Genomic DNA, 24,057 nt, shown 5'->3' on the forward strand with positions numbered 1-24,057 from the left:
CAGCTCAAGAAAGACACATCCTCAGCCTGCAGAAAACAAAAGGGCACTATACATCTTTACTAGTAACCTGAGCAGCTACAGCCCAAAAGTTACAAGGTAGGCACACACGCCACAATCCAAAGGGCTCGTTTACACACTGCAACTGAATACGTACAAGTGCTAAATACTAGATGTCACAGCTATGGTCTTTAACCCTTAACGCCTCTGCCATGCTATCCCACTGCAACACCCTTTAAACCCAGCAGGTAATGCAAGCTTCAGCTTCGCACCTTTAAAGAGACAAGATAGGAACTCCCCCCCCCCAAAACACTTCGTTACAGGGCGGGGGCCTCTAGTCTTGTCTGCAGCAGGTTCCTGCCGTGCAAGCCTCTTTGTACCACATCCCCGTGGAAGGAAGCTCTCCAGAACCAGAGACGCCCTCTCTCCGGGATGAATCCAATTTGCTGCTCGCCTGCACCACGACAGAAGTTTCCCCTGCCCGTCTCCTACCTGAGCAGACAGCTGCTCCGCCCTTTGCCGTCTCGTTCCCCTTTGCATTGTGCAACGGTCTGAGTCTGAAGGCAGAAAGAAGCACCTCCAGGCTGCTGCTCCGGCTCGCCTGTCTCTCTTTTTTTTTTTTTTCCCTCCCGGAACAGGAAGCCCTTTGTTCCCCTGCAGCCCTCCAGTAAAGTTCCTCCTGCCGGGACTTCCTCCGGGGCCCGGCCAATCGCCGAGCTGCGCCCTGACCTCCCGGCTGTCACCGATCGCACAGAGGGGAGTGGGGACGGCGGGCCCGTGTGAGCTAGCGATGACGAGCTGGGCAGAGCCGAGCCGTGAACGAGCTGCTCCGCCGGGGGAGGGCTTAGGTTAAAGCCACCTCGCTCTGCTCGGACTCGCAGCGCCCCCTCCCGGGGGGGGGGGGGGCATGTTTGCAGGTTCGCGCTCCGGTCTCTGCCCTGCCCTGACCTCACCCCGAGGATTGCTGTCTGCTGAGTTCTGCGCCGGGGATTGCACGCCTTCTGCTTCTCTGTATTTCAGGAAATGGGAGGGCGAAAGGGGTTTGAATCCTTTCTTCGTTGTTGTGATGGCACCCATTTCCGTGAAAGAACTGTTTAACAAAAGTTTCCAATTCCAGTGTTTTTTTAAATACCCTTAAAGCAAGAATGTAATGAGCCAGGATAGTGTGGTTGTGTGAGAGAGGAGTGGAGTGGTAGTAGAAATCCATAATATCAAACGTGTGTCTCTTTAAATACAAACAAAAAAAACAAACCCAAACTAGATCACTATACACATAAGCCCATAGGATCTTCTAGGGATTTACTAGGAGAGCGGGTTTCCTTTGTACCAGGTTTCCATGTAGGGTCACCAGTATAAGTGATAGGTGTATCTCAGAAGTGGTAGGGGGCATTTGTGGGTATTACATTTAAATGGATTGGTTAGCCTTGAACCCAAACAAAAGGACTGGCAGATGACATAGGTAAAACAGAACTTACTTTCCTTCGGCAGTTACAGCCATCACAAGCTGCCCTGGCGCTCCTCCTGTTTGTCATCCTTCCTCAGTGATGTAACCCCCTTCTGACAGTTTCTCTGTATGTTCCCGAAAGGGGACACCGCAGGCTTCTTCTGTCAAATCTGTTTCAGTCTCTGTCCCTGAGCAGTGGCCGCCTGTGTTTGGAACTGGCAGGGGCTGAGAGCTTTTCCCATTTCTCCCCCTCGAACTATGCCTGTCTCTACTGCATATTCTGGAGGGCAAAGATAACTGATGGTTTACATCCTCTCCCAGGACTGTGGACTCTGCCCCACCCCAAAAATCTCCCCCCTTATCTGTTGGCAAACTTGCCTCTCTTTCTTGATTTCTAAACCCTCCTTCCCTCCTAAATATCAGCTGATTGACATGACATGTTAATATTCCAGACTGAACAGTTGATCTCATATTTACCTTATCCCATTCTTAAGACATTTGCATTTTCCCATCCCTTGTTTTGAGGCTCTTTTTTTTTTTTTTTTTACCTAAACTAAGGACAGAGCCGATGCAAGACTAGTAGGTGCCCTAAAGGAACCTTCAGCCTTGCATTCCCCCCCCCCCCCCCCCCCACACACACACAGGTACACAATTTTCAAAAAATATCAAGCATTACTATGAATGCAAATTCTGCATTTATACTAAGATTCACAGGAAAAAAGAATACAACTTGATATTTCAAAACAGCACACAAATAAAAACAGGCTTTCAAAGTGCAGTCTTCTGAGGGAAAGGGAAAACCACCCCACATGAACCCCCAGGCATCCCCCACACTCTGTGTCCCCTCGAGAAGATGCACTATGGTGATGTAATTCCCCTTGCGTCACTATTCGGTGAAAAGCATAGCTGCAGGCAGGAGAGTTTTGCCCTCCCTCCTCCCCTTGAAGACCTCCAGAGTCGCAGCCATTAAGCCAAGGACGGTCAGGTGCGCTAGCTTTACCCCTTATAGTGCGTCAAAAACGAGCGGCCAACCCCCCCCCCCCCCCCCAAAACGAATAGCTCCCGCAACATGCAAATGCATGTTGGTGGCCCTATTAGTTATTCCCGCGCGATCCAGAAAGCAAAATGTGCAGCGAAACCGCACATTTTACTTTCAAAAATTAACACCTGCCCAAAGGCTGGCGTTAATTTCTGCCGGCGCCGGGGAAGTGTACAGGAAAGCAGAAAAAAACTGCTTTTCTTAACACCCTCCGACGCGCTATTACCCTTTCCTGTATAAGGGGTAAAGCTAGCGTGTCGAAAACGCGCAGTCAAACCCGGGCTAACAGTGCGCTCCACTGCACTGCACTGTATCGGCCCATAAATAAGGTGATAGCTCCTGGTTTGGTACTTATATTACAGTACTGCCCGCTGTTTTTACTGTTAACTTAAGCTGCTAGAGCTCCTCAAAAGGGGCCGAACTGGAGCCTGGTAATATGCCGCAGGCCCTCTCCTAGATTTTGATTTTAAAAGTAACGAACCTTAATCATCTCACAATCACTCATTACCATGCTAATTGTTGGAGTGTGTCTTCAGATTAATAGGCAAGAAAACACACTGGGAATAGATCAAAAATAATTCTCCAATCCTTAAATGTACTCATACACATAGAGAATTATATAAACATTCCAATGATGTGCAATAATTGTTATTACTCTAACAAACTTGTAAACAATTACACCATTAAAATTCACCAATAACAATCACTCTTCCATTCATACATTAAAATCACAAACTGATGACACAGTATAATTCTTACAATTCATCATATATAAGTACAAATTTGCAAAATATCAAACTTTTAATGAGAAAAACTTTTCTTCATGGAGTTTCCAATGGCTTCCAACTTCTCATTAATGTGCTTATATCCTCCAAAGTTATACGTGTGTGTGCTGACTCTCTGCACACACTCGCCGCTGTTTGCAATATTCCACAGCTTTTTTATTTAACTCGTGCCAAGGGAACTAGCCCTATCAACACGTGAGATGCGTTACTTGTGGGAAAGCATTTGAACTCCTCGGAAGAGGTGGAATTTAATATCGGCATGAGAATTTTACCATTTGTACAGCGTTTGAAATTGTACTGAAAATATTAAGCACAGGTGAATACCTGGTAATTATTAATAGTATGTCCCTGATGAAGCCCAAACGTGGGTGAAACAAGGATCCGTTGTTGGACTGTATAAATGTGGATGGAGTGTTGATAGGGCTAGTTCCCTTGGCACGAGTTAAATAAAAAAGCTGTGGAATATTGCAAACAGCGGCGAGTGTGTGCAGAGTCAGCACACACATGTATAACTTTGGAGGATATAAGCACATTAATGAGAAGTTGGAAGGCATTGGAAACTCCATGAAGAAAAGTTTTTCTCATTAAAAGTTTGATATTTTGCAAATTTGTACTTATATATGATGAATTGTAAGAATTATACTGTGTCATCAGTTTGTGATTTTAATGTATGAATGGAAGAGTGATTGTTATTGGTGAATTTTAATGGTGTAATTGTTTACAAGTTTGTTAGAGTAATAAAAATTATTGCACAACATTGGAATGTTTATATAATTCTCTATGTGTATGAGTACATTCAGATTAATAGGGTCATTTATCAAAATGTTATAAGGCGTTTTCGCATGTGTTAAGGGCTTATCGCATGCGAAAAGCGCCGTTAACGCATGCGATGAAAACACCTTTAACGCATGCGATAGCACCATACTGTATGATGCGATGCAAATCCAAAAAAGAGGAGTGGGCTGGGTTTACCATTTTGCGAACCACTATCGCATGGCTTTAACGTCGATTTTAGCTACACCCTTTTCAGTTTTGGTGAGAGAGAGAGAGACTAGCCATAATGCCCTCACCCTAGATAGGTATTTATGAGAGGCCCACCTAGTAACTCGAGGTGAAGTTTAGGATTTAGTGTAGGGGTTAGGGGCCACTTTGACATTCAAAGTGAGACGTACCATATTTAGCTAAAGAGGAAGCAAGTGCAATAAGTGAAAATGTAGTGACACGTATTAGATTTTTACCAAATGTGGCAAGAATGGTGATTGGCAGGCATGCACTTTCAAAAGTGTTTCGAAATATTCTAAAGGAGAAAGAATAAAAAAACAAAAAAACAGGAACCCATCATCTCTACCGAAAACTTGCTTCAGTTCTCGGCAGCTACCGTCACTTGTAGAGAAGACAGAGAAGCAGGCTGTGGGTCTGTAGCTCAAGTCACCGCTCCTGCCCTCTGCCGGTAGGGATTTTATCTCTCTCAGCTGCACGTATTTGGGTTCACGGACTCGGGGCCTGCCGCGTGCTGTTAGGGTGCATTCTGCAGATTTCACACAAAAACCAAGAGACTCCTTTGATTCCAAGCGTGGTACTATTTTTCTCCCTTGCTCAGTTACAGAGAAAAAAAAGCATCTCAGATACATATAACTTTATTGACATGACAACGTTTGACAAAGTAATGTACAAACAAAATGGTCAAAATAAAAAATGGAAAAACATTTCAAAACAGCAATAATAGTAAGATAAAATTCGAGGGTATAGGAAGGACAATCACAGTTCCCAGATTTTGTGCTGGTCCTTATCGTCCCTAGTCAGATTCTGGCCTGGTGGCAGGATTCCACGTATTTTACTGCTGTAGCTCTGTTTCTCCTCGGATTATTTCCTGCTCATTGTTTTGTGGGAAGTCTTTGGCTTTCCCCGAAATGGGTTGGATCTCTGGCAGCAAAAGTCTCCCTAAAGCCGCGGCCAGGATTTTTCTGAACACAACAGAGCCCTTTCTGTGGAGGCTGCCCAGCGCATGTTTCCTTATAAGCCACCGTTTCGCTTATAAGGCTTATTGTGTTCTAGCAGGAGCAGTGGATCTCCTCTCGCTAGCCAGCCCGATACAATGAGGGAGGGTCCGGGTGAACCCCGCCGGGGTGAGGCTGTGGGATTGGCTCGGTCCTGCAGGAAGTCTGCTCGTGTTTCGCTCCCGGCGCTGGGAGGGACCGAGGCTTTGCTGTCAGAGCGGAAGAAGCGAGCCCAGAGTGCAGGGCAGGATCCGCCTGTGTCTGCCCCACTTCTGCAGCTGCACGATGCACACGGGGAAGAGACGGCAAAGATCGGAGCAACTTTCTGCTCAGGTAGGAAGGAGAAAGGCAGGAAACTTCTCCCGTATTGGTATGCACCTGGGTAGCAAATCCGAAGGCGGAATCATCCCAGAGGAGAGAATCTCTGGCCCAAGAGAGGGACAGGGATGTTAGAAATTAGTCTTTTGTCTAAAAATCTGGTGTCTGACAGTTTTTATTGGTTCTGTGGGTTTCTGTTAGACTTCGGGTAACTCAGTCTGTCCTGCATTGACCCATCTTTATTCAGAATTAAGAGTTCCTAGCTGCCTTCTTCATGGTCAGGCCAGCATTTTTTTTTTTTAAATCAGAATAAACGATTGCAGTTTTGGGTGCGACCAACACTTGTCTCTCTCCCTCCCTTTTCTATTGTCCTCACCCACCCTATACCCCCTCACCTCCTCTGCCACCATTCCCTTCCATTGCCTATTTCCATTTATGATCATTTAATTTATTTTGGGTGTTGCAAATGCACCACCTCATCTATACACGAGCTGTCATTGCTGAACGGATTTCAGTGGGAAATCAAGGAATGACCCTTCTCTTCATTTTATTTGATGGACTGTACAGACTCAGGATGCTTTACTGGGACGGATAGTGATTTACACCCTTCCCTCCACTGAAGTAGGCTTTCTCTGAGCATGAAGTGAGGCTTGTTGTCAGTCCTGGAATTGTTTCAAGCATGCAGTTAAGAAAAGGAAAAAGCAAAATATCACCCTTAGAACAGGAGTTTGAAGTTAGATGGAGAGCTGTGGGATTAAGGGGCTCTGGTAGAGCACTCCCATAGCTTGTATAAGATCAGGGTTGCACTGTCTACTACTATTACTACTACTACTTATCACTTCTATAACACTAACGATATATGCAGCTCTGTACAAACACATCTTCCCAGTTTTAAGACCCTGTTGTAATGTAACTTTTGTTCTCCTTGCACCTGTTTTTCGTTTCTTGTTCTCACCCCTTGTTTTATGTAAACCGGCATGATGTGGTTTCTAATCATGAATGCCGGTATAGAAAAACGCTAAATAAATAAATAAACATATAAGAGAGAGTTCCTTCTTAGTAGAGCGTACAGTCTATTCCAAAAAATTGTATTTCTTTAACTTATTACAATATTTATATTCCATTGATAACAACGTCATGCTCAGCGGATTACAATTGCTACATAAAATACAGCAAATAAAAATGAAAAAAATAACAAAATCACATAAACACATAAATTAAATATAAAAAGAAAATGTAAGAATAGGTTTAAAAATATGGTGGTGCTGCTGCCAAAGGGATTACTTAGGAAAAAGCCTCCACAAACAATAAACATAAGCTTTTTTGAAGGGGTGAATAAAAAGTGAACCTGTAGATGTGGTGTATTTGGATTTTCAGAAGGCGTTCAACATGAGAGGCTTCTAAGAAAACTAAAACGTCATGGGATAGGAGGCGATGTCTTTTTGTGGACTGAAAACTAATTAAAAGACAGGAAACAGAGAGTAGGATTAAATGGTCTGTTTTCACAGTGGAAAAAGGTAAACAGTGGAGTGCCTTGGACTGGTGCTTTTTAATATATTTATAAATGATCTGGAAAGGGGTATCAAAAGTGAGGTGATCAAATTTGAGGATGACACTAAATTATTCAGAGTAGTTAAATCTCAAGCGGATTGTGATAAATTGCAGGAGGACCTTGTGAGACTGGAAGTTTGTGCTTCCAAATAGCAGATGAAATTTAATGTGGACAAGTGCAAAGTGATGCATATATGGAAAAATAACCCTTGCTGTAGTTACACAATGTTAGGTTCTATCTTAGGATTTACCACCCAGGAAAGAGATCTAGGCATCTTAGTGGATAATGTATTGAAATCGTCGACTCAGTGTGCTGTGGCAGTCAAAAAAGCAAACAAAATATTTCTTAGCATCCAGACAGATCAATCTAGAACCAGTGGGTTATGCTTCTCTGCCAGCAAATGGAGATGGAACAAACTGATATCACAGTATATATACTCCTGCAGTGACATCAGCCTGCCAGTATTCTCTGTCTCCAGCAGATGGTGGTGTGCATTTCCCTACTGGGGATTGCTGCAAATTTAGAGGAGAATTAATTGAGATTAGATTTGCCCTGCTTTCCTGCAGTGATACCTAATGGTCCCTCCCCCAATTGAGAATTCTTGAGGTGACTTCTGTGGTCCCTTAGATGAGTGCCTTGGTCCAGTAGCTGGTTAAGGCCGGAGTGGACTTAGCTGTTTTAAAGCAGCGAAAAGCAAAGGAGAAACGGTCAGAGACAGAATGAAAAGGGAAGTGTAGTACTTCCTCCGATCTCTGTGCTTGGTGTGCCATCCCGATGTTTGTTCCCGCTCCCGTGGGGTTAGGGGAACTGGGCAGCCTGGCGGGTTGAGCAGCCCAGATGGGCTAGGCCTTGGGGCTAGGCTTCTTTGGGTGCACTACGTGGTAGGCCGCAGTGGTATTTTTGCATTCTTTTCTGTGTGGCTGCCCTCTATAGGATCGTCGGTGTGCGCAAGTACGTCTGGCTGTGCATCCAAATTGTGCGCCCAGTTTGTTTTGTATGCGCATTGTCCTACTTATCATTGTGTGAGCGCGGTGACAGTGCGCTTAGGGGCGGATTTTAAGAGCCCTGCTCGCCTAAATCCGCCCAAATCCGGGCGGATTTAGGCGAGCAGGGCCCTGCGCACCGGTGAGCCTATTTTACATAGGCCTACCGGCGCGCGCAGAGCCCCGGGACTTGCGTAAGTCCCGGGGTTTTCTGAGGGGGGCGTGTCGGGGGTGGGCCCGAACTGCGCAGCGTTTTCGGGGCGTGTCGGGAGCGTTCCGGGGGCGGGCCCGGGGGCGTGGCCGCGCCCTCCGGACCCGCCCCCAGGTCGCGTCCCGGCGCACTAGCGGCCCGCTGGCGCGCGGGGATTTACGCCTCCCGGAGGGAGGCGTAAATCCCCCGACAAAGGTAAGGATGGGGTTTAGTCAGGGCCGGGCGGGTGGGTTAGGTAGGGGAAGGGAGGGGAAGGTGAGGGGAGGGCAAAAGAAAGTTCCCTCCGAGGCTGCTCCGATTTCGGAGCGGCCTCGGAGGGAACGGAGGTAGGCTGCGCGGCTCGGCGCGCGCCGGCTATACAGAATCCATAGCCTTGCGCGCGCCGATCCCGGATTTTAGCGGATATGCGCTCAAGGAGAATTATCTTCATCTGATTTTACTAAGCCTGGGTCCTCCCAGCCTGATGACGACCTGGTTAAGGATATTTCAGGAGGAACACCTGAACTTGGAACTCCCTTGACTGGATCCTCAGCAGGGGCTGGCAGCTCAGTGGGCGCCGCACAAGCGCCTCCTGGGTTTGTCATGGATCCTTCTGCCTTTTCTTGGGTAGAAGTTTTTCAAGGATTATAAATAAACCTTTATTCAGGCACAGTCCTCGGCCCCCTTCAATCCGGTTAGGTCGGATCCTCAGGCGGTGGCCTCTCCATCTTCCGGTTCTTTGTTTAAGCGTGAAGTACACCTCGAGCGGCAGGTGTCTCGGATAGGAATCAGGATGGCACTGATGATGAGGCAGATCCTGACTTCTTGGAGGATGGGGAAATTCCTCCAGGACTGGAACCGTATAGAACTATGTTGCGGTTCTTTCATAGGGATGAACTGCTGGCCCTAACTTCCCAGACATTGAAGATTCTGGGAGTTCCTGGGGCTGATTCCATATCTGAGCCAAAGAAAAATCCCATCTTGGTCTCTTTGCATAAAGCCTCTTGTTTTTTTTCCCAGTTATGGAGGCCATTCAAGGATTGATCGATCTTGTGTTTTCCGAAAGTGGATGCGCTTGTCTGTGCCGTATCTAAACGGACTATCCCCGTGGAAGGAGGAGCGGCCTTGAAGGATGTGCATGATAGAAGGATTAAGGCCATTCTTAAGCGTTTGAAGCAGTAGCAATGACATTGCAGATCACTTCTTGTTCCCTCGTGACTCATTTTCGCATGGAAACATTGCGCTCAGTGATAATGGCCATCCAGTTGGGGGAACTTCTGACTTCCTTGAATCTGTCCGAGGCGTACCTCCATATTCCTGTTCAATTGGAGCACCAACGCTTTTTGCATTTTGTGGTGTTGGTGTGCCATTATCAGTTTGGGGCACTGCCTTTTGTTCTGGCCACTGCTCCCAGAACTTTTTCCAAGGTTATGGTGGTGGTGGCGGCAGCAGAACTGAATGGGATCCTCGTACACCCGTATCTAGACGATTGGTTGATTCTGGTCAAATCTCTGGAAGAGAGCCGTCTGGTGACCCACAGAGTGATCTCCCTGTTTCAGGAGCTCAGTTGGGTGGTAAACCTAGCCAGGAGCAGTCTTCAGCTATCCCAGTCGGAGTATCTGGGCGTGCTGTTCGACACGAAGCAGGGCAAGGTTTTTCTGCCATAAGCTCATATTCAGAAGTTGATGCCACAGGTGCGTCTCTTGGTAAACACCATATGCCTGACAGTGTAGTCCTATCTACAGGTACTCTGATGGCGGTGACCCTGGAAGTGGTGCTGTGGGCAAGAGTGCATATGCGTCCTCTTCAGCACTCCCTGCTGTCTTATTAGAACCCACAGTTTCAGGACTATTCGATTCGGCTCCACCTGCCGATGGAAGTCTGCTCTCACTTCCAGTGGTGGTTGTAAGTGGAGCATCTGAGAGAGGGAGTTTCCCTGACATCACCAGACTGGTTGATCCTCATGACAGATGTGAGCCTTCAGGGTTGGGGAGCTCACTGTCAGGAACTAAAGGCGCAAGGGCACTGGAATACAGAGGAGTCTGTCTGGAACATCAATTGGCTGGAAGCCCGGGTGGTCTGGTTGGCATGCTTGCAGTTCAGCGACAGGCTGTGGGGTTGAGCAGTCCGAGTAATGTTGGACAATGCAATGACGGTGGCTAACATCAATTGGCAGGGAAGAACCAAGAGCCAGCAAGTGTCACAGAAATGGGTGGATATGCATCTTCAGGAGATTTTGGCTTTGCAGAAAAAGACAATGTAAGAGCAGACTTTCTCAGCAGAGAGAGTCTGGACCCAGGAGAATGAGTATTGTTGAATGAGGCGTTTCAGCTGATAGTGGATTGCTAGGAACTTCCGTTTCTAGACCTGCTGGTGACTTCTCGCAGTGCTAAAGTTAATTGATTCTTCAGTTGCAGGAGAGATCCAAAGTCCTTGGGTATCGATGCTCTGGTGCAGATCTGGCTAGAGGACAAGCTGCTGTATGCCTGTCCCCTGTGGTCCATGTTGGGCAGAATAGTTTGGAGGGTTGAAGGCCACAGGGGCATGGTACTCTTGGTGGGACCAAATTGGCCCAGGAGACCATGGTATGTAGATCTGAGAAGGCTCCTGGTAGACTCCTCCCTCCATCTTCTGATCCACAGGAATCTATTGCAGCAGGGGCCTGTCCTTCACAAAGATCTGACTCAGTTTTGTCTTATGATATGGCCCTTGAGAGGGCTCGCTTGTTGAAGCGTGGATATTCTATTGCGGTGATTGCCATCTTGTTAAGCATGAAAGTTCTTCAGTTCGTTAGCCTATGTGCAGGTTTGGCGAGTGCTTGAGGCTTGGTGTGAAGATCGAGGAGTGCTTCCTCATTCAGTTAGGATCCCGCTCATTTTGGAATTTTTGCAGGATGGGTTAAGTAAAGGGTTGGCCCTTAATTCCTTGAAGGTACAGATAGCAGCACTTGCCTGTTTCAGGGGCCAGGTGAATGGTGAATCCTTATCATCTCATCCTGTTGTGGCCCGTTTCTTGAGGGGAGTGAAACATCTTCGTCCTCCTTTGCAGTTACCAGTTCTCTTGTGGAGTCTTAATCTGGTGTTTGGATTTCTTAGCGGGCCCTATGTTTTGATCGTTGCGTAGCCTTTGTTTGCAGTTACTGACCTTGAAAATGGTGTTTCTGGTAGCGATATGTTCTACACGTCGAATTTCCGAGCTGCAAGCCTTGTCTTGCCAGGAGCCGTTCCTTCAGGTGTCTCCAGGAATGATACAGCTGCATACTGTTCCTTCTTTCTTGCCTAAAGTGGTCTCGGATTTTCACATGATTGAGTCCATTTCTTTTCCGTCCTTGGATAAGGGAAGAGAAGCAGAGGAATAATGCTGTTGCAGTTCTTGTATGTCAAGAGATATGTCATGAGGTATCTGGAGGTTTCTAAATCTATCCGAAAGACAGATCGCCTGTTTGTCCTTCATGGTGGAGGGAAACAGGGCAAGCCAGCGTTGTGGGCTACAATAGTTCGCTGGATTAAGGAGGTAGTCACGGCTGCCTGTGTGTCTGCTGAAAAGTCATTGCCTACTCAGCTTAGGGCTCATTCCACTATGGCTCAGGTATGGGCGGAGGTTAGATTGTTGTCTCCCATCGACATTTTCCGAGCTACAATGTGGTCCTCCTTACACACCTTTTCCAGGTATTATTGCCTGGATGAGCAGGCCCAGGAGGATGCAGCCTTTGCACGTGCAGTTTTGACTGAACCAGGGGCAGCCTCTCACCCTATTCGGGAGTAGCCTGAGTACATCCCACTGGTCCTGAATCCATTTATCTACATGCTAGGAAATGAGAAATTACTACTTACCTGATAGTGTCCTTTTCCTTAAGGTAGATGGATTCAGCTTCCCGCCCTTGGCTGCTGAATGATTGTGTTATGGACCTTCTGTGTGGCTACGTGTTACAGGGATTACTGATAAGTGTTTATCCAGGCCCTCGATTAGTATTCATACATTCTTGCCTGAGTTCAGTGTTTCTTGTTGGTTGAGTACAGAAATGGTTGCCTGATTTTAATCAAGTTTTTTGCTAGTCTGTCCATAGTTGCTTTTGACGAGAATACTGACAGTATTCTCACTGCAGGAGTATATATACTGTGACATCAATTTGCTCCGTCTCCATCTGCTGATAGAGGTGTATAATCCACTAGTCCTGATTCCATCTATCTTCGTTAAGGAAAAGGAAATTATCAGGTAAGTAGTAATTTCTCATGTAATCTGTTGCTGCACAGGAAGGCAATGAATCTCCAATAATGGGGAGATATGATCTTTTTTTGCAGCTTTAAATATTAATTGTGCAGCTGAATTTTGTAAAAGCTGAAGAGAGCCTAAACAGTACTGTGGCAAGCCAATAAATAGGGAGTTATAGTAATCAACAGTAGTAAATATAAAAGTCTGAACAAGGGTGTGAAAATCTGAAACTGGTAAAAAAAAAAAAAAAAGGACGAAGGTGCGGAGTGTTCTAAATTTATAGTAGCTGGCAGCAAGAACCCTCTGCAAATGATAGGAGAAAGTTAACCTTAAATCAAAATAGAAACCAAGGTTCTGCATATTTTCTGAAAACTTAATCTTTTCCCCTTGAAAATTAAATTTGAGGGAGGGAGGGGACGAGTATTGGGTCCTGCAATCCAGGGAGCTTCGGTTTTAAACACATTGAAGGATACAGCATCTGTGTCATCCATTCAATAACTAGCGTTAAAATATTCACATATCTTATCAAAAGTATAAAAAACCATTTATCATTAACTGGGAAATACACCTGAAAATTATCAGCATAACATCTAAAAGTAGCATTACATGATTCTTACAGTGCACATAAAGGAGTCATAAAAAGATTAAATAATATAGATAGAGATGATCCGTGCAGAACACCTACAGACAACTGAGAAGACTATGAATTATTAATTTTAACCCACTGCACCCCAGGGGACAAATAAGCAAATCAGCTAAATACCTTACTGACAATCTCCACCTGGGATAATTTCATGATTGACTGAATCAAATAAGAACATAAGACTTGCTATACTGGGTCAAACCAAAGGTCCATCAAGCCCAGTATCCTCTTTCCAACAGTGGCCAAGCCAGGTCACAAATACCTGGCAGGATCCCATCGGGTAGATAGATTCCAAGCTGCTTATCCCAAGAATAACAGTGGATTTCTGCAACTCTTCTTTAATAATGGTTAATGGACTTTTTTCTCCAGGAACTTGTCCAAACCCTTTTTGAATGCAGCTACACTAATAACTTTTACCACATCCCCTGGCAATGAATTCCAGAGCTTAATTATACAATGAATAAAAAAATATTTTCTTTTATTAGTTTTAAATGTATTACCTAGTAACTTCATTGCGGATCCCCTAGTCTTTGTACTTTTTGAAAGAGTAAACAACTGATTAACGTTTACTTGCTCCATTTCACTCATTATTTTATAGACCTCTACCATATCTCCCCTCAGCAGTCTCTTCTCCAAGCTGAAGAGTCCTAACCTCTTTAGCCTTTCTTCATAGGGAATTGTTCCATCCCCTTTATCATTTTGGTTGTCCTTCTCTATATCTTTTCTAATTCTGCCATATCTTTTTTGAGATGTGGTATGAGATGTGGAATGCAGCAGAGATATCTAAGAAAATGGCAGTAACAGAAGATCCAGCATCCATGGTGTGAAGGAGGTAATTATTTATTGATACTAAGTGTCTCATTACTATGATTCATCTTGAACCCACATTGATTGTTGTGCAGTGCTTTTTGATCTGAGATATACTCATCTATTTGTTTAAAAAGAATCTTCTCCAATAACTTCCCCAATGTTAGAAGATTGGAGATTGTCTAGAACTCTCAGCTTGATCAAGTGGGAAGGATTTCTTCTTTAAGATTTGACGGATAACTGATTCCTGCAAAATGTCAGGAACAGATCCTTCAGCTAGAGAAAAATTAAGAATCCTGACAAAGGGTTCTGTATGTCATCTTTTAGATTATGTAATACCCAGAATGGACGCGGTCAAGGTTACAGTGTGACCTTTTTAATTGACTAAGCATATCCTCGACTTCCGTAGATGATACATACTCAAACATCTGCCATTTAGGGTTGCTAAATTCAGTTTTAGAGCATATTGTATTACAATTGTCGACTTACGTAAAACTTCCTTGGCGAGCCAATGAATTAGCCTTATGCTGCAAAAAATTAGTGTAGGTCTGAGGGGAAATATTTTCCAGAGTCTGCACATGATTAGATTCCAAAAAATTATTAATCATGCTGAACAACTCCATCGAACGACAGGGATTATTAAGAAGTTTTTTGGAAAAAAAAAGATCTTCTAGCTGATATGTAGGTGTTTCTATACTCTGACCTAGCAATCTTAAACAATGATAAATTGAGTTTGCAGGGATAATGCCTCCATTTACATTCAGCTTTCTGCACAAGTCTCTTTTAACATTTAATCTCATCAGAAAACCTTTGGACGCTTTTATGCTGAAAAGCCTTATCCTTAGTTTTTAATGGTACAACTACATCCATTGTAGATCTAAGGGTTGTAATCAATGAGCAAGATAAAACTTGGGTGGAGACTTTGCAATTTCTACTTTAACCTTTCTCCCAGATCTTTAAATTGTTCCATATCCATATGGCCCCAATACTCCTTTATCTCAATAAATGATTCTGTATTAGTATTCCCACTTTTTAAGGTTACATTAAAAGTAATTAAAACATGATCAGACCAGGGCACAGGAGAAACTGATGAATTGGAAACAGAAACATTAGCAATATATGGCAATGGGAATAGCAACTGATCCAAAGTATGGCCTGCTTTATGTGTGGAAGTTTGAATTGGCGGACTCAATTCAAACGTAGCTAATAAGTTCAAGAAACCATCAAAAATCCTCTTTGGTGAACATTGAGGGTGTAAATTCAAATCTCCAATAATGGACGCTTTAGATTGAGCATTTTGAATAAGATCAGCGAGCAAAGAAAGATCTTTTGAGAGTAGATTTTAGAAATTTTATTTATTAAAAAACATTCAGACAACATCCAACAAGGCAATGATCTGTGCAGTCTGGGTAAACAAGCATCGGGGTAACTTGCTTGATGCAGCGGTTACTACCCTTAACCATTAAGACTTATGTTCACCTTTGATGCAACTCCAACATTACTCTCTGCATCAATGGCAGGGGATGGCAGGAAACTTGAATCAGTTACCAACAAGGGCCCTGAAACTGGTGGTTGGTGAAACAGATACGTATGGGAAAATAAGTGTGGGAGCTTGCTGGGCAGACTGGATGGGCCGATTGGTCTTTTTCTGCCGTCATTTCTATATTTAATAGGGCTGCAATCAGGATAATCTTAAAAGCAGCCTAAAAAATGTGGGATTTTAGACTGGATTTAAATAAGGCAAGAGAGGGAGCATATTGCACCCAGCTCAGGAAGTGTATTCCAAGCATATGGTACAGCCAGGTAGAAAGCACAGAGTTGAGAATTGGCAGTAGAAGAGAAGAGCATAAATAGGAGTGACTTGCACGAGGAGGGGTGTAGGGAGGGAAAGATGAGAGAGGAGTGATAGTGAGAATCTGCAAAGTGAAGGTCCTTGTAGGTGAGTAAGGGTAGCTCGAACTGTATGCGGGAACAGATGGGGAGCCAATGTAGTGACCTGAGAAGAGAGATTATATGGGTGTAGTGATTTTGGCAAGAGATGTGCAGCTGAATTTTGGATGGATTGTAGTGGAGAAAGACGGGAGACGTGTGAGGAGCTGTTTGCAATAGTCTAAGCAGGAGGTGATGAGAGAGTGGATAAGGGTTCTGGTAGTGTGTTCAGAAAGAGCAGGATGGATTATGGTGATGATAGAAAGAAATGATACATTTTAGCAGTATTTTGAATGTGTGTAGAGAACGATAGTGAAGATGACCCCAAGTTTATGGGCTGATTGGACCGGGAGGATTGCAGTGTTATTCACAGAAATAAAGAAAGGAGGAAGAGAAGAAATGGGTTCGGTGAAAGATAAGGAGCTCAGTCTTAGTCATGTTGAATTTAAGATGGTGGTGGTGAGGCATCCAGGTAGCAATGTCAGAGAAGCAGGCTTATATTTGGGATTGGATTCCTAATGAAATATCTGGTACAGAGAGAGGTAAATCTGGGAATCAGTAGCATAAAGATGGTATTGAAAGCCATGAGAGGAGATCAGAACACTATGGGAATTAGTATAGAAAGAGAAGAGGACCCAGGACAGAGCCCTGAGGCACACCCACTGTTAGTGGGAGGGCAGTAGAGGAGGATCTGCCAGAGGGTACACTAAAAGTGTGATGGGAGAGGTAAGAAGAGAACCAAGAGAGGATGGAGTCCTGAAATCCATGTGAGAAAAGAGCATTAAGGAGTAGGTTGAGATCAACAGTGTAACAAGCAGCAGATAGTCATGGAGGATAAGGATTGAGTAAAGACCTTTGATTTTAGCCATAAACAGGACATTAGAGATTCTGTGGAATGTAGAGGGCAAAAACCAGACTTGAGTGGACTGAGAATGGCTCAAGATGAAAGTCAAGACAGCGGAGGTCAACAGCACAACAAGTAATTTGGAAGCGAAAGGAAGGAGGGGACGATAGCAAGGTAGGTAGGGTCCAGTGAGGTATTTTGAGTAGTGGTATGATCACAGTATGTTTGAAAGTAGCAGGAACAGTAGCGGTAGAAAGAGAGAGGTTGTAGATGTGACAGATAGAAGGAATTACCGCAGGGGTATTACAACTGAGGATCTGGGTGGGAATGGAATCAGAGGAACAAGGAGAGAAGATGGGGGTTTCCTCCATTGTGATTTCAAAAAAGAAGGAGAGGGTGACTGGGGCTAGAGGAAGAAAAGAGAAATGAAGTGGGGGAGAGGGAGGCAGAGGTGACCTGATTGAAACCTTGAGGCTAATTTTGTGACCTTGTCATGAAAGTAGTCAACCATAGTCTTGAGTGAAGGGGTGGAGGGAGGTTTGAGTAGGGAATTGAGTGTTGCAAAGAAATCGTGATGAGTGGATACAAGAGGATTTGTCAGATCGATTTCGTAGTCTTGCTAGGCAAGTGCAATAACAGACAAGAAGGAAATCAGCATGAATTTGAAATGCATGAAGTCAAGATGGGCACAGGAACCTAGCCAGAGACATTCTGCAGAGTGGCCACAGGAATATAGGAAGCAAATTATAGGAGTGAGCCGAGGCTGGGGTTTGATGCGTCTTCCACGTCAGGTAAGGAGGGGGTAAGAGTGTCTAAAGTAGAGGAGAGTATAGTGTTGTAAGAAGAAACTGCCTCTTCTACTGACTCTGGCAATGTAGTGGAGGAGAGGAGTGATGAATAGTGGAAAGGATACAAGGGTCGACAGTTTGGATATTCCTCAAGGTGTTGGTGGTGACTGATTGATTGAGGCTGTGGGGAGGGTGGTTTAGTGTGAAAGTTTTCAGATGATGGTCTGTGAAAAGAAGAACTGCGATGGAGAAGTCTGAGAGATAGCAGTTGGAAGAAAGGACTAGGTCAAGGCAGTGGCCATGCTAGTGAGTAGGGGCAGTAGAGAAGAGCTGGAGATCAAATGAGGAGGTTAAGGTAGGGAGTTTTGAGACACAAGCCCTCTTTCAACATTTTGTTGAAACAGCTTCCATTTCAACCTGGAACTCTCCTCTCCTCATTGCTCAACTAGAATATTCATCTGCCTGCTTCCAGGTCAGAGGCTGCTTTATAAAGAGTTTAATCACAGGTTTGGTTTTTTTAGGGTGGTGGTGGTAATACCGAGAGATTAAAAAGTGGGTGGCTGTGGGCAAAGTGGTCTCCTGGCTAGGCCGTTTTCCCCAGTGAGGCCATGGCCGAGCAGGGGGGGGTCAAAACTTGTGGCAGGACTATCAGTAGGGTGGCTGTTCTTCCCCTCCCCCAGGGCAAATAGGACTAAGTTCCCTTATCTCCCTAGATCAGGGAGAAAACAATGGAACTGCCCCTTTAAGGAACTGAACTTGTAAATATAAAAGGGGAATGAGGAGGAAAAGAGAGCCTGCGCTTGCAGTGAGCAGCCTGTGGCAGTGACTCGCCCTAAAGAGCTAGCAATGAGTGGTGCACTTCCCCAGCATTCCTGAAGGTATGGAGTGCAGGAGGAAATGTGGAGGCATTTGGTCTAGGGAGCAGGAAGCTGTTGAGTAAAAGAGAGCAAAGTTACATTTTGAGCAATTTTTGGCCTTGGAAGAAAATTCCCTGTTGGAGAAAGAGGAAGTTGAGTCACTCACAGACTCCCAACAAGTGCAGCTTGAAGGGATGGCAGAACAGCGGATGCTGTGATAAGACTGTTTAGGGGTGAAGGACTAGTGCAGTGGTGGCTAAGGTTTCCCACTCACTAAAATTGGAGGAAGAGCAGCCTAAACAGGAAGGCCCAAAGAGGAATCCACTACTGAAGGGCGTACAGAAGACCTGAAAGGCCTTTTCGGTACACTCGGCAATAATGGAAATACCAGGAGTAGCTTGGGAACGACCGGATGCAACGTTCAAATCCGGAAGGGCGATGGAAAAGTTTTATATCCTGTGCAGCAACCAAAAAAAGGAACAATTATTCCGACTGCCTAAAGTGGATGCCGCACTAGCAGCAGTAACTAAGAGAGCCATAATCCCGGTTGAAGGCGGGGCTGCACTTAAGGATCCTCAGGATAGGGAGGCGGAGTCTGCCTTCAGGTAGCCTTTATCCTCAGGCAGCTATTTGTGGGGGTTACGGAGCAAGGGCATTGCTCAGGTGGATACAGCAGTTCCCAGGGAGTGAGGATTCCCGACGCATCGCAGTCAAGCAATGCGCAGACAGCACAACTAGAGTCAGCAGCAGCCTTCATACGGGCCGATAGTGTACAGTGCGCGCCGGCGGAGCGCACTGTTAACCCGCGTTTGGATGTGCGTTTTCGTCACGCTAGCTTTACCCCTTATTCAGTAAGGGGTAATAGTGCATGGAAAACGCACGGCCAACCCCCCCCCGCCCCGAAACTAATAGTGCCCGCAACATGCAAATGCATGTTGACGGCCCTATTAGTTATTCCCGCACGATTCAGTAAGTAAAATGTGCAGCCAAGCCGCACATTTTACTTTCAGAAATTAGCGCCTACCCAAAGGTAGGAGTTAATTTCTGCCGGCACCGGGAAAGGGTACAGAAAAGCAGTAAAAACTGCTTTTCTGTGCACCCTCTGACTTAATATCATGGCGATATTAAGTTGGAGGTCCCAAAAGTAAAAAATAATTAAAAAAAAAAAAAAATGTATAATCAGCCCGCAGCTCTCAATTTTGCCAGCGTCCGGTTTCCAAACCCGTGGCTGTCAGCGGGCTCGAGAACCGACCCCGGAAAAATTGAGCATCGGCTGTCAAACTCGCTGACAGCTGCCGCTCCTGTCAAAAAGGAGGCGCTAGGGACGCGCTAGTGCAGCCCTTTCAAGGGAGCAGGGAGGAGGCACAGGCAAGGACAGCAAGGACCTTTAACAAGTAGACGTGCCCAGTGCACCTCCATGATCCTGCTGGTAGAAGGGTGTCCATAACAATATTATGAGGAGGAGGCCTGAATTACAGAAAACTGGTGGGTCCTAGAGCTGGTCTGGTGGGGGTATGCAATGCATTGGAAATGAAGGCCCTAGCAAAACAAGCACTCATTCAGTCCCCATGCAACGGACACAAAGAGATGGCAATACGGCAACAATAAACAGGTAACTAGAATATTCATGTGCCTGCTTCCAGGTCAGAGGCTGGTTTTTACAGAGTTTAATTACATTTTTTTTTTTTAGGGTAGAGGTGGTAATAAAGGGGAATACTGAGAGACCAAAAGTGGGTGGCTACGGGCAAAGAGAGAGCATATCATGGCAAATTTGCTACATTTTCTCCAATCACAATACAGGAAAAAGGGAAAGGCTGGTACTCGGTTTACTTTGTGGTGCCAAAGAAAGACGGGACCTTTCTTCTGCTACTAGACTTAAAAGGGTTAAACCAGTTGCTGCTGGTGCCCTATTTCTGCATGGAGACATTGAAATTGGTGATTATAGCAGTAAGAAAAGGGGAATTTCTGCGATAGTGTTGTGCGCTCCGTCCGCGGCCCCACCGCAGACGGCCCTGCTCACCTCGTTCGCGCTCCAACAGGCCCTGGTTCAGCTTCTTCCGCAGCCAGTCGCTCCTCGTCAGCGTCTCCTGCTCCGTCCGTGCCCTCGACCTCCCAGGCCGCCCTGCAGGCGTCTTGCAGGCCCTCGGCGTCCTCACTCTTCGGGACCACGCCCCGAGGCACGCACGCACGGATCCCATGGCCCTTTAAAGGGTCCGCGGCGGGAACTCACTCCGCAGCGCACAAGGATGATGTCAGCTGAATCGACTACTTAAGACGAGGCCCTTTCCCCAGTTCCTCGCCTTGGCAAACTGGTCGTCACCATTGTGTGAGCTAGTTGCCGTCCTTGTTCCTGCGTTCCTGTGCTTGTACCAGTGTTCCTGCATCTGTTCCTGTGTTCCTGTTCTCGTTCCAGTGTTCCTGCGTTTGTTCCTGTGTTCCCGTGGTCCTTCCTGTGTTCCAGCATCTGTTCCTGTGTTCCTTCGTTCCTGAGTCTTGTTCCACATTCCGCAACCCAGGTTGTACCTTTCTTGGACTGATACCCGGTACTGACCCCCTGCTTGCCTCTGACTATGCTTGGACTGATACCTGGAACTGACCCTTGCTTTGGCTGACCATCCTTGGATGGATACCCTGGCTTTGACCCTTGCGCTCCATTCGGACACTCTCTTCGCTTCTCCTATGACCACCAGGTCCGCCTGCCTCGACACCACCGGCAGCCTCCTTTGAGCTGGACCACTAGGCGCTGCTTACTCTGCCCGGAGGACCTTCAGTTCCTGCCTCGTACCCGTGGTCCCCGGTACTCTCTGTTCCGGTCTAGCTCGTCGGTTCACCGTCAGCCACGCACCTCTCCTCTTGGTGGGCACACCTCTCCATCATCTCTCCGGGAGACCCTCAGAGGCCCACCTAAGCCCAGGCAGCCCGGGAATCCAAGGGCTCAACCTGCGGAGCCCCCGGGCTGTTATTGGTGAAGCTCCTGCCAGCCTCTGTCTCCTTGTGTGCTTCGCCTCCTGGCGGCAGGCGCCCTCTGGGTCCCCTCAGAGGGCCGTACCAATCCTGCGCCAGGCCAAGGGTCCACCTCCAGCACAACAGATAGATCTCTTAGAGGCCTACGTTCACATACCGATAACAAACAACATCAGCAGTATTTGCATTTTACAGTGTTCTGGGACTATTACCAATCAAGGTCTTACTGTTCGGCCTAGCGACAGCCCCCACAGGACATTCACCAAAGTAATGGTAGTGGTAGGAACCTCCCTGTGCAGGAAGGGAATTAAGAGTTCAGCCGTTTCTGGATGACTGGTCCCAAGCCCTGCCCGGGGGGCCCAGCAGCCAGTCGGGTTTTCAGGATGTCCACAATGAATATGCATGGGGACCAGTGGCTTAGAGTAAGGAAGGAGCAAACTTCATTATCTTATTTCAAGGGTGTGGAAGATCTTTGAGATGTGGTGCAGGAATAGAGGGGTGAATCCGAGCAAGGCACAGGTTAGCCCCTGTCTTGGATTTCCTCCAGGATGGCCTGGACAAAGGCCTAGCAATCTAGTCACTAAGGGGTAGATTTTAAGAGGCGCGCGAACAGCCTACTTTTGCTTGCGCATCAGACTCAAGCAAAAGTACGCTGGATTTTAGTAGATACGCGCGGAGCCGCGCGTATCCACTAAAATCCGGGATCGGCGCGCGCAAGGCTATCGATTTTGTATAGCCTGCGCGCGCCGAGCCGCGCTGCCTCCCCCCGTTCCCTCCAAGGCCGCTCCGAAATCGGAGCGGCCTCGGAGGGAACTTTCCTTTGCCCTCCCCTCACCTTACCCCCCCTTCCCCTACCTAACCCACCCACCCGGCCCTGTCTACACCCCCCCCTTACCGTTGTCGGGGGATTTACGCCTCCCGGAGGGAGACGTAAATCCCCGCGCGCCAGCGGGCCTGCTGCGCGCCGGGCCGCGACCTGGGGGCGGGTACGGAGGGCGCGGCCACGCCCCCGGGCCGTAGCCACGCCCCGTACCCGCCCCCAAAACGCGGCCGACACGCCCCCGAACCGCCGCGTCGACCGGGCCCGCCCCCCGACACGCCCCCGACACGCCCCCCTCCGAAAACCCCGGGACGTACGCGAGTCCCGGGGCTCTGCGCGCGCCGGGAGGCCTATGTAAAATAGGCTTCCCGGCGCGCAGGGCCCTGCTCGCCTAAATCCGCCCGGTTTTGGGCGGATTTAGGCGAGCAGGGCTCTGAAAATCTACCCCTAAGGGTGCAGTTAGCCGCTATATCTTGTTTCAGGGGCAAATCAAAGAGAGCCCTATAATGTTCCATCTGGATGTGGGTTCTAGATAAACAAAAAAAAATTACTTGATTGAAACAGAAATAAGAGACTTCTAAAAATTAAAGTAAGAGGTCTCTCTTTTTCCCTTTCTTTTTTTTCCTCTCACTAAAAGGGCATGAATTTAAATGCAGCCGAGGAGGGAGAGCAGAAAATATGCTCATTCCTAAGACACTTTTTTTGTTCCTTAGTTTGTACTTGGATGTCTTTCATAACATTTTTTTGTTGAATTTCAGAGGAAGCCTTATCATTCAGCTTGAGCAAAAAGACTACTGACACTTTCCCTGCTGCCCCAGGCTATAGAGGGGGACGTCAGTACAAAAAGTTTGCATTCTGCCTCCATCTGCTGGTAGAGGAGACAGATCCCTCTTGTCTGGACTGATCTGTCAGGACTCAAGGAAAGAAAATTAGCAAGTAAAATCTAATTGAACTTTCTGGGGAAACCTTAAAAAAAATTAAATGTTCCTTTAGATGGAGGGAAAGTAATCGGCATATGATTTTCAGTTTTTCCCTGGCCAAAACCGGGGCAGAACATGGAAACATGATTTGGGGATCGGTGATGTTGGTGACATTTCTTTCTCCCTTCTGGGCCTGATTTGCTAGACGTTTTCCCCATAAACACAGAATGGGAGTAAAGCTTTAGTAAATTAAACACTCTATGTGTGGAAGTAGGTAAATCAATAATGATAATTGGTAAATAAAGAATTAAATGTAGGTATTTTTCAGTAGAATTGATGAAACTCCCTCAGAAATCAAGACAAATGTTGGTAAAATTCAATAGTTGCTTGTATCAAGAGATCAGGGACTTTTCAGTTAAAAAAAAAAAAAAAAAAGGATCAAAAGTGAAGGACCTTCTTAATGCAGCTTCTTGTTTCAGGCTCCATTGATCTTCGATGATCTTGCTGTGTACTTCTCTGATGAGGAATGGACTGACTCAGAAAAATGGCAAAATGAACTTTACAAGGATGTAATGAGGGAAAATGTTGAAGCACTGATGTCACTAGGTAAAGATTGTTTCTCCTGCTTATCTTTACTATCCTACCCCCCTTTTGGTTTTCATTTCTCCCTTAAATATCTAAGTAAGATTTTATCACCTTTTATTGATTGGGCAATTTCTCCTGTATTTGGCCTTTTTCTTCTCTAACTGCATTCCCTTTAGTTTTGCCTGTATTCCTCCTTTTGTGAGTTTGAGTGTGGAGGGATCTGCCTGGTGTTAGCAGCCTTGCCTGATTTCCACGACATTTAGCCTTTCTGTTCACACCATTTCTGACACCTCCCTATAGAGAACCCCCATTGGTCTCGTCTTCCTCTTCCCCTCGCTGGCTTGCCTTTACACAGTGATCTGTTGTCATTGTGAACTGGAAAG

General features: G+C 46.3%; 2 protein-coding genes across 4 annotated transcripts in view; one reads left to right on the forward strand and one right to left on the reverse strand.

Annotated features, from left to right (window-relative positions):
* Positions 1-889, reverse strand: part of LOC115088103 (zinc finger protein 271-like) — a 28,176-nt gene extending 27,287 nt beyond the window's left edge. The window contains exon 1 of the mRNA XM_029596061.1: positions 490-889. The gene's annotated coding sequence lies outside the window, so the exon portion shown is untranslated. The remainder of the gene's footprint in view (positions 1-489) is intronic.
* Positions 890-5,000: 4,111 nt separating this feature from the next.
* The window catches only part of LOC115088114 (zinc finger protein 501-like), a 35,417-nt gene continuing 16,360 nt past the window's right edge, over positions 5,001-24,057 (forward strand). Inside the window, exons 1-3 of one of the 3 annotated variants that reach the window (XM_029596092.1) lie at positions 5,507-5,595; positions 13,910-13,992; positions 23,569-23,695. In XM_029596092.1, coding sequence (XP_029451952.1) covers positions 23,662-23,695 — 34 coding nt within the window. In that variant the 5' untranslated portion in view covers positions 5,507-5,595; positions 13,910-13,992; positions 23,569-23,661. Of the gene's footprint in view, positions 5,596-13,909; positions 13,993-22,641; positions 22,759-23,568; positions 23,696-24,057 lie in introns of those variants that run through there. The other 2 variants (XM_029596082.1, XM_029596100.1) reach the window with 2 other exon arrangements.

Source organism: Rhinatrema bivittatum, chromosome 1 (genome assembly GCF_901001135.1).
Source record: "Rhinatrema bivittatum chromosome 1, aRhiBiv1.1, whole genome shotgun sequence".
Classification (NCBI taxonomy): Eukaryota; Metazoa; Chordata; class Amphibia; order Gymnophiona; family Rhinatrematidae; genus Rhinatrema; species Rhinatrema bivittatum.